Genomic DNA, 12,996 nt, shown 5'->3' with positions numbered 1-12,996 from the left:
TATTATGATCATAATCGTCATCGCCTTCTTGGAAGGCAAAGGTGTTCTTTTCTGGTCATTCTGTGTCAATTCAGGGAGAAGTCAAGGCCCAGTCATCCCAGACGCCAGGCACTACTAATCAAACAGAAACCCATGAGTCATGCTGGAGTCACCTGGGAACCACAAATTGGCCTAAACAGCCTAGACAGCTGGCTCACTTAGCTTTCTGTCATCCAGTGACCAGGCCCCAGTGCAATTCTATCACACCTCATCTGCAGGGACGCCTCCTTCCTCTGCAACCATCCTCCTCAGGACTGCCACTGTGCTGAGGATTGGCACGGCCAGGCCAACCCGCAGGAACCGCTGGCTCTTAGAGGGGAAGACCAAGGTGACACTCAAGAACCTGGAAAACAGGAAGGGGCAACACCCTTAAAGGACTGACACGAACTGTGAACGACATTGTTGATGATGGATCAAGGCCGGGCGCGGTGGCTCACACCTGTAATCCTAGCACTTTGGGAAGCTGAGGCGGCTGGATCACCTGAGGTCCAGAGTTCGAGACTAGCCTGGCCAGCATGGTGAAACCCCGTCTCTACTAAAAGTACAAAAAAATTAGCTGAGTGTGGTGGCGGGTGCCTGTAATCCCAGCTACTCGGGAGGCTGAGGCAGGAGAATCGCTTGAACCTGGGAGGTGGGGGTTGCAGTGAGCAGAGATGGCACCACTGCACTCCAGCCTGGGTGACAGAGCGAGACTCCACCTCAAAAAAAAAAAAAAAAGAAAGATAATGGATCAAGTTCAGCACGTAGTTAATCTCTACTTCCTGGTTGTGTCCCTGTACTTGGTACATTGTCACCAGGTGGCAGGGTAGAGCCAAATCTTCTAAACTACTTTTCCAGAGAGTTGGGGAAAAAAAGTATTTGATTAAGAATCACCATAGGGATGTCCGATCTCAAGGCTCTAGTTGTTAAATAGATAAGCTTAAACAAAAGCAAACTCCACAGTTTGAAAATTAAAGCAGTCAAGGTGTTTTTTTCAGTACAAATCAACACTACTGATGACATTCTCCTTAATGAGAGTCTCCTTTGGAAATCTTCGCTTCTCCTTCCCACCAGTATATGAAGGCCCACTCTTGCAGCCCTGTTTCTCTTGATCTGTATTCCACTAACTGCCCAAGTCACACAGGTAATTAATTAATAGAGCTGGGATTCGAACCTGGGCAGTCTGGCTCCTGAGTCAATGGTCTTAACCCCTGTGCTGCGCTGTGTCAGGCTGGGAGTCTTAGATCATCACATCTATAAGTTGACATTATCTGATGGTGTCACTGATGATAGCATAAGCCATGTTCTAGTATAAGCCAATAGTTATATCTGTAGTGCAGAATATCAGCAGCACAGGATTTTAGAGCAGAAAGGGAGACTGAGTTGCCGAGGAAGGCCTTCTGAAGATGTCATGTCTTCAGCTGCATCCCAAAGGCAGGAGATGTCAACAGGCACAGGGTAAGAGAAATGGCACTTCAGGAGGTGGGGAACATAAAGAGGAAATGCCTCTGTTCCAATGCCAGAAAAGACAGCCCACATAGGAGCTTACCCACATGCCAGGATACGGACATTGGCCATTTGCCTTCCTGGTCACTGCGAAGGTGTGGGCTTACTTTTACAGAACTTGGCCCATGGTGCCTGTTACTCAGCCCTACCTCCACTTTTCTTTGTCACTCATCTTCCCCAAACAACCCTTTTCCTCTTTCTTTGCTTCTGAAAGCTATCTTTTTCCTACACCTTCCCAAAGAAGAAAATAGATTTTTGAAATTGAAATAAAGCTGGGGAAAAAAAAAAAAAAGCAGGTGGCCACAGATTTTCTCTAGTTTGCCTCCGTGTGACCAAGTGAGACCAACGGGTCCGTGCCAGCTTCTGAATGGGCCACAGACCTAAGTCTGGCAATTGTGCCAAACATTCATAATTCCTTCCTCAGCTAGAGAAGGGACACAGTAACCTTTTACTCTGTCAATTTCAATAGTTGAATGTCATCCAGCTATAGGGCTGGTTTCCAGAGAAATGCTGGCTGAGAAGCAAAGGAGAGAAAATGGCAGGTGTGAGGCCAGAAGGTTCCCCTTAATGAGTAAGGATGGAAGTCAGGTTCGCTGGGCAAGCGGCGACACTCACGTACCTCGTCTGGCGCAAGGGGATAGGTAGGGACACACACAGGAAAGGATCAAAGGTGTTGCTCTGTTTCAGGCAGTGGGGACAAGTCAAGGAAGATCTGTGAGGGTGAAGAACAGAGGCGAACGTTTAATCACACGTAAACAACTTGGCGGTAAAATTCAATACAGAATTACCCTCGCATTTCCACTCCCAGTGATTCCACTCCTAGGTACATACCCAGAAGAATTGAAAACAGGTGTTCAAATACTTGTATACAAGTGTTCATAGCTGCTCCATTCACAATAGTTAAGATGGGAACAATCCAGCTATCCATCAACAGACAAAGGGGTAAACAGAATATGGTACATCCACATAGTGAAATACAACTCAGCCATAGAAAGGAATGAACCCCGGTCCATACTACAATGTGGATGAACCTTGAAAACAGTAAGCTCAATGAAAGCAGCCAGACATGAAAGGGCACATATTGCATGATCCCGCTTATATGAAGTATCCAGAACAGGTAATGCCATAGACACAGAAAGCAAATTGGTGGTTGTCAGGAGCTGAGGGAAGGGAGGATGAGGCTGACTACTTACTGGGTACCAGGTTTTATTTTGGGGTGATGAAATGTTTAGGAACTAGGAGGTGGTAGCTGCACAACACTGTGAATGTACATGTCACTGAATTGTACGCTTTAGAGTGTTTAACTTTATGTTACAGGACTTTCACCTCCATTTTTTGTAAAAGGGAAAAGAAACTTTAGGACACATAGAAATGCACTGAGTATGGGAAGGGAAGCTGTAACCCGTTCCTGCCATACAAACCCAGCATGCCAACTTCCAGGCTGAAGGGATCTCAGGGCCATCTCTTCCCCTGCTTCTCAGCCTCACTGTGCCCCGGAACCACAGGAAGCTTTTTAAAAAAATTCCAAGGTCCAGGCCCCACTCCCAGAGATTCTGTTTCAAGGTGGGTAGAGACGAGTCCGGACATCAAAATCTTTCTAAAATCCTGAGAGCTTTTAAGCTCCCCAAATGGCCCTAGTGTTCACCCGTAGTAGAGAACCACCGACACTGCCCAGCCTCCTTACTGTACAGAAGAAGAAACAAGAAGTCGCTCCTTAAAGTAACAACTAACATTGCAATAGCATTTACTAAGAATCAAGCATCCTTCTGAGCACTGAGCATAGATAAACCCATTGACCACCCATAATAACTGATATTATGCCCATTGTACAGAAGAGAAATCTGAAGCACAGCGAGGTTAAGTAATCTACTGAAGAACACACGGCTTTTAAGTAAGAAAGCTAGGCTCGGTTTCCCGACTCCATGCTCACATGATTCCTGTGTTCTTTAGTAGAAATCAGTGAGGTGTCAACTGGCTCAGAGTAGATACATATAATGTTCATTTATATTCTTTCAACTCTTTTAAACTTAATACTCCCTTACTTTAAAATGGAGCTCTGAAAATGAAATGCAACATTTTTTTTTTTTTTTTTAAGAGACGGAGTCTCACACTGTCACCCGGGCTGGAGTGCAATGGCGTGATCTCAGCTCACTGCAACCTCCGCCTTTCGGGTTCAAGCGATTCTCCCTACTCAGCCTCCTGAGTAGCTGGGATTACAGGTGCCCGCCACCACGCCCAGCTAATTTTTTGTATTTTTTTCAGTACAGATGGGGTTTCACTATGTTGGCCAGGCTGGTCTCGAACTCCTGACCTCGTGATCCACCCACCTCAGCCTCCCAAAGTGCTGGATTATAGGCGTGAGCCACTGTGCCCGGGTGAAATGCAACTTTTATATTCCACATGTACGTACCAATTCTCTTTCTCCTATCATATGATGCAAGGGATTTCTCTGCATGCTACGTTACTAATCCTAAAAATCTACATTAACTTCTCTGAGGACACAGAACAAGTCCGCCCTGGCAGTCTGACTCTGAAGTCCATACTCTTAGCACTGTATGACATTACCGGGATAAGTCAGCAAGTAAGCCACAGCTGGTATCAGAACAGGTTTCCTGAGTCCTTGTGAAAAGTGCCCGTCTTGTTTGATTGGTTTTCTACTGAGCAGACAAATAGGAAAATCCAGGGACACACAGGAACATAAAGGGGAGGGTGCCGCCTGAGGCAGTCCTGGGTGATCTGTCCATTACAAGTCAGTTATCTTGGATACAACTTATCAGAACATCAACCTGATTATAGAAAACAGGCCCCAGTACAGGACATTCCATTGCTCCTGCTGCCTCAGGTCATCTCCCTTTGGGAGACCCATGGTAATGTTTTTGTTGAAAGCACTGTATCAGACAGTGAGTAGCAGCCAGCCAGAAACCCAACATTTCTGGGGTCTCCTCTGCCACTGCATCTCTCCTCCAATCCTTCTCCACCTCTGTCCATCATGTACCTAGGCAAAAAATTGGCCTAAAGGATATACTTGGGTCATTGGGAAATCCCCAAATTCCCATTTCACAAGTATATAAACCAATGAGAGAGAATGTTTTTCATTGACGTCTTCATGTTTTTCAGCCTACTAAAACTATGCCGGGTTGCATTTTTCTTGAAGCATTGCAACATGTGAAACTGGTTCAAGAATATGACTTTTTACATTGAGCCACCAACTACTATCTGCTAGCAAGCGGTGAGTGGTTTGTAGAAAAACAAATAGAATGGGCAAATTTTACATTGAAAGAATGAAAATGGGCTGGGCGCGGTGGTTCATGCCTGCAATCCCAGCACTTTGGGACGCCGAGGCGGGCGATCACCCAAGGTCAGGAGCTTGAGACCAACCTGGTCAACATGGTGAAACCCCATCTCTACTAAAATTACAAAAATTAGCCAGACGTGGTGGCGGGTGCCTGTAATCCTAGCTACTTGGGAGGCTGAGGCAGGAGAATCGCTTGCACCCGGGAGGTGGAGGTTGCAGTTGCAGTGAGCTGAGATCGTGCCATTGCACGACAGCCTGGGCGACAAAAGCAAAACTCCGTCTCAAAAAAATAAAAATAAAATAAAGAATGAAAAAGTATAATGTTTTCATAATAAACTATAGGAAAGATGTGAAATATATCCGTGTATCAAAGGTTGAGAAATGAGGACAGACTGATGTGACCAACATCTGGAAGAAGATGGAGAGGCAGCTTCACTTTTACAACATGCTCTGGCCACGTTACCAGGCTACAGCAATATACCCCAATGTGGCCTGACGGATGCCTCTGTTCTCCCCATTCGCTCCAGGACATTCACAGTCCTGCCCTGTTGTCTCGCAAGCGCACTCACAGGGAAAAGGAACAGAAAATCGCCCCACTGCCTTTCAATGTTCACAGGCCCATTTCCCTAAGTTATTCATTCTCCTTGTCAAAGTGCTTCTGTTACAAAGCTAACCCTGTCAGTGCTACTAAAACTCAGGGCTGCGGTTTGCTTTTCCACCTGCTACAAATGCCCACCAATGAGCCCTAGGCTTTGCCCCTGAATTTCCTGTCACTCTGCCCTTTAACTGCTGCCAAATACACACACAGCTTTCACCTCAAACCCAGTCCACTTTACTGCTCACTGGACAGTGGATCTGACGTCTACGCAAACAGCAATAATTATGCCAATACATAAGCAAGATCTCACCTTTCGGAGATCTGTTCTCCTGAGGAAGCCTTCAAAAAGATCCTTAGACTTTCTGTGGATAAAGGCTATGAAGGACATGAAGAACTTGTGCACACACACACACAGACACACTCCTCCAGCCAAAACTCCAACACAGCCACAACCGTTGGTTGTTAGACTTGCAGACATTCTTAGACTGTGATGATAATCACGTAGAATAACTAAATATCTTTGCTATAGTCCAGGATCTTCCACACTCTAGTACTGGAGGTTCCTCTTCTCTCCCCCAACCAAAGTCAACAACTCAGCCCCTTAAAAGGGGTTTAAGGGAAGATGCCTCTGAATTAACCCATAATAACACATCCATCTCTCAATTACATCAAGAAGGCTGATGCCATCCCAGGCAAGCCCTCCCCAAGGAGAGGAAGCCAGGAGAGAGTCAGGGACAGCAGGAGCCGCCAGCCAGGCACTGTCGCTACGGACCACTGCAGAAAACCGCCTCTCAGACCTCAGGGCATCCCTGACGACACCTTGTCTTTATCAGCAGGCACAAAGCAGGCATTTTCAGCCATTGCCAGTTCATCTTTAGCGTGAACACCTCACCTCTTACTCATCGTGCTATAGGAAAAATACCCAAAGGGCACTTGATAGTCCATAATATCCAATCAGCTCAAATGTCACTTCCTCGGAAGTCCTCCCCACCCCCGATTCATCCCACGCCAAGTCAGGCATGTACTTCAAAGCACCCTCGATTTTTCCTCTGAAGCACTCACCAGTTATAATCATAGAAAAACCCAAGAGTCACCGTAAATCCTAGATTCTCATCTCTCCCTTAGTCCCTCTACCCCTCACCACGTTAGCAAGACTGGGGTGAGGGGTTAGGGGTAGAGGGACTAATGGAAAGATGCTGACTCTCCATCCAAAATCCAAAACCATACTCCAAACCCCTCCACTTCCCTCCATCTCTACCGCCACCTCTGCCGTTCCAACCACCAATGCTCTCCCGCTGGGACCACAGTGGCAACACCAACTGTTGCTCCTGCCTCCTCTCGCCTCCCTGCATTGCTCGTAAAAAGCAGTTGCCTCTGGGCCGGGTGCAGTGGCTCATGCCTGTAATCCCAGCACTTTGGGAGGCCGAGGCAGGTGTATCACTAGAGGTCAGGAGTTCAAGACCAGCCCGGCAAGCATGATGAAACCCCATCTCTACTAAAAATACAAAAATGTGCTGGGCATGGTGGCGCATGCCTGTAGTCCCAGATACTTGAGAGGCCAAGGCAGGAGAATGGCTTGAACCTGGGAAGCAGGGGTTGCAATGAGCTGAGATCATGCTACTGCACTCTAGCCTGGGTGACAGCATGAGATACCGTCTCAAAAAAAAAAAAAAAAATGCAGTCACTTCTGAAACTGATGAACTAGATCACTCCCTCCTTTAACTCTGCAGTGTCTTCCTGTGTCCTTGAGACTAAAACCCGCACACTTGGACTGAAAACCTGCCCTACCAGGTCCCCACCCACCTCTCCAGCCCATCTCCAGTGCATGCTTATAATCCCAGCTACTCTATTCCTTGGCAGCTACCCTGGGCTTTCCATTCCTTGAACTTGCCAGGATTATTCCCACTTCTGGCTCTTAGCCTGTGCTGTGCCCTCTGCCTGGAATACTCTGTCCCCAGTTATTAAAATGGTAGACTCCTTGTCACTCTGTTTTCAGCTCCACCATCCCTCCAAAAAGAAGCCTTCCCTGCCCGCCTGATGGAATGATGGAATGTTGGCCACTCCCCCGCCTCCCAAGTGAATCCTTATCTTTCTGCTGATGGCTGTCACAGGTTGTTGTTTACTTGTACATTATCTAACACTCCCCCGGGTAGAATGTGGGCTCCCTGAGAATGGACTGAGTCTTGTTCACAGCACCTACAAGACAACCCAGCACACAGTAGGGCGTGAATGAAATATCTAAAGAATCAACAAGGATTCAGCCGGAAGTTCTACTCCTCATGGTAACTGCTGGACCAAGCACATTAGCAGGCACTTGAATATTTGAAAGAAGGAAAAACAGTATGGGGACGAGAGGGGAACTGAACAGAGAAACAGGTGAATGAATTGTACAAGGACACAGATGAATTCGACCTGCTGGCGATGATCGGTGATCCCTCCCCTCTCTCTAACACACCTTCACCTTATACTCCCCTTTCCCTTGTTCTAAATGTTCTTCTTTCTCTTCCTCTATGCTTTTCCTCTGTCTCCTTATTTTTGGTTCTAGCACCCTCTGCGTTGGGCACCTGAAGATAAGACAGATGCCCGGTTGGGCGCGGTGGCTCACGCCTGTAATTCCAACACTTTGGGAAGCCAAGGCAGGTGGATCACAAGGTCAGGAGTTCGAGACCAGCCTGACCAATATGGTGAAACCCCGTCTCTAATGAAAATTAAAAAAAAAACTGGGCGTGGTCATGCGCACCTGTAATCCCAGCTACTCGGGAGGCTGAGGCAGGACCTGAACCCGGGAAGTGGAGGCTGCAGTGAGCCAAGATCATGCCATTGCATTCTAGCCTGGGCATCAGAGGGAGAGTCCGTCTCAAAAAAAACAAAAACAAAAACAAAAAAAACAGATAAAACAGATGCCCTACAAGCAGCTTTCATGGCCAGCAGTTCTCAAGACTGGTGACCACAAAATCTGTTTCCTCTCTGCATACCTCCTCCTGGAGAGTAACCACATCCCTCAGGAAATGAGAAAGGCTTTCTTCAGGCATGACAGAGAAATCTGAGCTCAAGGGGTGCGATCCTCTTTACTCTGTACGCTAAACAACAGCAAACAGGAACGCAGAGCCCACAGTCATCTCAGCTGTTTCATCAGGGTCCCCATCCCTGGTGAGGCAGAGAGTGACAGAACTTGTCAAGTGCTATAGATTTTTCTTCACCAGTGGAAAGCAGCTTAGTTTCAAAGACTATTTGATCTTCCTAAATAATCAACCTCTAAAGACAGTAATTATACCCCATTTATCTTTTCAGTGGTTATTGAATAGAACAGGAATCCTAAATCAGGATAGTTTCCGGGTAGCTTTAAGTGACCTCTTGCTGTGCAAACACAAAGAATACACGTCCCCAAAAAGTATGGAAGTAAATGGCTCTAAGAAAGGAAATTCTAGAAGACGGAATAATTATTTCCTTGTTTGAAGATAAGTCAATAAGAGAAGAAAACCACCTGGAGATCTCCAAAAAACCAATGCAAAGGGAATATTATCCAGACGACTCAGAGAAAAGCATGGCTTTGAAATGATTGACTGCAACATCCAGAAGAAAAATACAAAAAACTCTTTTTGGTATCCACAACAGAGAACAGAGTTTCTGTGAAACTGAAGGAGCAGCAGAGAATCACAATGAATGGACAGGGTTAGCTGGAAAAACAACGGAAGAATTGCGAAGAAAGCAAAAAGGCAGGACTTGTGCTTTAAAGATATTTCAGCGGACAAATCCTGGTTCTGCCACTTATCATACGTCCGTAGAAAAAGCCCAACCTCCCAGATGTTAATACTCACCCCCTGAGACTTTTTGTAAGGCTTAAAATATATGTAGACACACACATATAGAAACATATACATGAATACATACATTGGCAACACACACACACACACACACACACACAGGCAAGCATCTTAGAGGTGGCTCTTTGTAACCAATAACTTCCTCATCTAAATCCTGCCTGCTGTGCTCATTTCCACCTTTGAGCTTGCATTTATTCTTGTTGAGTATCTTCCTACCCATTTGTACTTCTACTCATCCTGCAGAGGCCAACAAAAGGCACACTTCCTCTGAGAAGCCCATGGGGTTTTCTCCCCTCTCTGACCTTTCGCTGCTGCTGTCAGTGCTTTCACTGAACATTATAATATTGAAACTATTCTGCCTTGTATGAGTCTCTGCACTTTCATATAAAAAAGGCTCAAAGAGAACACATACTTTCTGAAGTCAAAGGCTGCATACTTTTTTTATTGTTTGTTTATTTACTTATTTTTTTGAGACAGGGTCTCACTCTGTTGCCCAGGCTGGAGTACAGTGATGCAATCACAGATCACTGTACTCCAGCCTCGATCACAGCCTCGACCTCCTGGGCCCAAGCAATCCTCCTTTCTCAGCCTCCCGAGTAGGTGGGACCACAGGCACGTGCCCGGCTAGGATTTTTTTTTTTTTTGGTACAGATGGGGTCTCCCTATGTGGCCCAGGCTGTATATATATTTTTATATCCTCCATAATGCTTGGAACTCTTGAGCTCAGAATGACTTGTTAAGTTGGGCTCTCTGGAGAGAGAACAAACAGGAAGGGTCTCTCCAACTTCAGAGTGACTGCCTGCTAGTGAGATCCCAGCTCACATTTACCTTCTGTAGAATCACCCTCTTATCACCCCTCCTTCAAGGGCTGGGGGCTGTAAACAAGGTGGAGGGCCCAGGAGCCAAGAAGAAGGAAAAGAAGAAATACTAAAGGTCAGAGACAACAGGAATGCGTGCTTAGTCCGGATCTCTAATGGGAGACAGAAGGGTGTTTGTGCTTTTGTTGTTTTGAAATCTCAGGGTAAATCCGGTGATGGAAGACTGGTTACCAGGAATTGAGTTTGTGGAGCCTTTGGGTGATACATTCTAAACACATCCCCGTCTTACCTATATTGTGCTTGAAAGTGGCTTTGCACAAAGCTTTGACCTAGAGGAAGCTGAGCTGATGGTGACAGGCAGTTCTCAGAGGTTTTATTGGCTTCAGGTGGAAGCTGCAAAGAAATGAGGAAAGGAAGCCAGATTAGATACACCTCTCGTCACTCAACTGCTTCCAGACCACCGAGCCCATGCTTCCTCCTGGGCCCACATCATCCCTTTCTGGGCTTCTGTAGAGTCTCAACCTTCAGTGCTGCCTTTACCATAACTCAAGTCTCTTTCAATCCCCTGACCTCCCAAATTCTCTGGGACAAGAAGTGTGTGTGTATTAAAAGAGCAAACCTGAGCCTGAACCTTGGCGGATGCTCCTCATTCCCAACAGCCTCACCTGTTCCCCCTGGAGGGACGGTCCTGTGCATTATCTCTGTCCCACTGGGCTTCAATGTCTAGGTGCCTCTTGTATATTTCACGGGGTGGGCTTGCCATCACCTCAAATGCATCCACACCAAATATCTCCACCTTCCACCTGCCTGCTAAATCATTCCTGCCCACATTTTCCAAGGAGCCAGTTACACATAAGTATTCTCTTTTGCAGGCAAATGAGTCTTTTAGTTTTTCAATTTGGTGCACAAGCTTCCTTCACTCCGTTCATCAGTACTTGTGTCCTTTACATTCCCCTTGCGTTTGTTTCCTGTGGCTGCGATAGCAAATTATCACAAACTGGGGGCTGTAAACAATAGCTTATTCTCTCACAGTTCTCACGAGCAGCCATCCAAAATCAGTATTACTGCACTGAAATCAAGGTGTGGGCAGGGTTGCACTCCCTCCAGAGGCTCTAGGTGAGAGTCTGTTCCTTGACTCTTCCAACTCTGGTGGCTGCCAGAATTCCTTGGCTTGTGACCACATCGCTCCAGTTTTCAATCCTGGCATCTTCAACTCTCTCTCTCTGCTCTGTCTTCACATAGCTTTCTCCTGTGTGTGTCTGAAATCTCCCCCAGCCTCTCTTTCACAAGAACACTGGCAGCATTTAGAGCCCACCTGGATAATTCAGGTTAACGACCCCATCTCAAGATTCTTAATCACATCTCCAAAGTCTTTACCATAGAAGGTTATAATATGATGTGGCTGTGTCCCCACACAAATCTCATCTTTAGTTGTAATCCTCACAATCCCCGCATGTCTAGAGAGAGACCTGGTGGGAGGTGATTGGATCATGAGGGCGGTTCCCCCATGCTGTTCTCGTGTTAGTGAGTTCTCGTGAGAGCTGATGGTTTTATAAGGGTGCTTCCCTTTGCTGCTCACTCTTCTCTCTCCTGACGCCTTGTGAAGATGGTGCCTGCTTCCCCTTCCACCATGACTGTAAGTTTCCTGAGGCCTCCCCAGTCATGTGAAACTGTGAGTCAATTAAACCTCTTTCTTTTGTAAGTTACCCAGTCTCAGGTATTCCTTTATAGCAGCGTGAAAACAGACTAATACAGATAACATCTACAAGATGCAGCGATTAGGACCTCATGTCTTTGGGAGTCATTTTTTAGCCTGTCTCACCTCAGGGCTTCTGTGTGCCCTAATGCCACCAACTTCCTCTGGACCCCTACCACTTCCAAAATGAGTTAATCAACCTTTCTCGTTTCCCTAAATTTATTCTTCACCCCCTGTCCATTCCCTACCACACATGGGAAACAATTTTTTGATTAAGGCCCTGTTATGCCAAAATTTCTGTCCTGGAAGATGTCTGTCCCTAAGGGCAATCCCAGAATCAAAGCCACTCGTAATACAATGCTATTTAGTAAAATATAAACTTACCTATATAAATATCTATGCAAGACCCCACATAAAATATGCCCTAGAGCAGCATCTCTCAACTTTTTCATCATTACTCCCCTCATGGAGTCTTTTTAGACAATTTTTCCTAACATTCCCACCATGAAACTCGAATACCTTGGATACACTGTGTATGCGTCTATATATACCTTTAGAAGAACAGGCAGGCAGTGAGGTGTATGAAAGACCTGGATGAAATCAGAGGTAAATGTTGAAGGATTTTAGAAAGCAGATGACAGAACCAGGCAAAAGGAACACATGTGAAGCGTCTGGGGTAAGGTGTGCAATTTACTTCAAAGTACATCCAAAAAATAAGATGAGGGAAAAAAAGATATGAGTAATGAGTGGATAGAGAGACAGATGGGTAAATGTGTGATAAAGCAAATTTAGTACAACATAAGTTGTAGAATCTAGGTGATGGGGAGGAGTGTTCACTTCATAATTAATTCAACTTTTCCATATGTTTGAAATTTTTCATAATAAAATATTGAGATGAACAAGTTATGAGTGCCTAAAATGGTCATTCTTATATGTCCTAATATTTTATGATACCCAATTTGCCTAGGATACAAGATGTGCAAAGGAAAGTAGAAAACAGGGCTGGAATGTGAGTCTGGTGCCACAATGGGTGGGGACTTCTATGTCCTAAGGGAGACTACCTGGCTCAGTGAACAGCATGGTAACAGGGTCAAGAATGTCCAAATCAGGCTAGGCACAGTGGCTCACATCTGTAATCCCAACACTTTTGGAGGCCGAGGCAGGTGGATCACCTGAGGTCTGAAGTTCAAGACCAACCTGGCCAATATGGCGAAACCCCATCTCTACTAAAAATACAAAAA

At 45.9% G+C, this 12,996-nt stretch overlaps 1 protein-coding gene across 1 annotated transcript in view; it reads right to left on the bottom strand.

Annotated features, from left to right (window-relative positions):
• Positions 1-230: 230 nt before the first annotated feature.
• Positions 231-12,996, bottom strand: part of LOC105523700 (ubiquitin carboxyl-terminal hydrolase 43-like) — a 32,610-nt gene continuing 19,844 nt past the window's right edge. The window contains exons 5-7 of the mRNA XM_011958647.1: positions 10,349-10,452; positions 2,144-2,236; positions 231-382 (exon numbers count right to left, since the gene is read on the bottom strand). Coding sequence (XP_011814037.1) covers positions 241-382; positions 2,144-2,236; positions 10,349-10,452 — 339 coding nt within the window. The 3' untranslated portion in view covers positions 231-240. The remainder of the gene's footprint in view (positions 383-2,143; positions 2,237-10,348; positions 10,453-12,996) is intronic.

The sequence above is a fragment of the Colobus angolensis genome, unplaced genomic scaffold, assembly GCF_000951035.1.
Source record: "Colobus angolensis palliatus isolate OR3802 unplaced genomic scaffold, Cang.pa_1.0 Scaffold47, whole genome shotgun sequence".
NCBI classification, from domain to species: domain Eukaryota; kingdom Metazoa; phylum Chordata; class Mammalia; order Primates; family Cercopithecidae; genus Colobus; species Colobus angolensis.
Note: the sequence above shows the minus strand (reverse complement) of the source record. Positions and strands in the feature narration are given on the sequence as shown.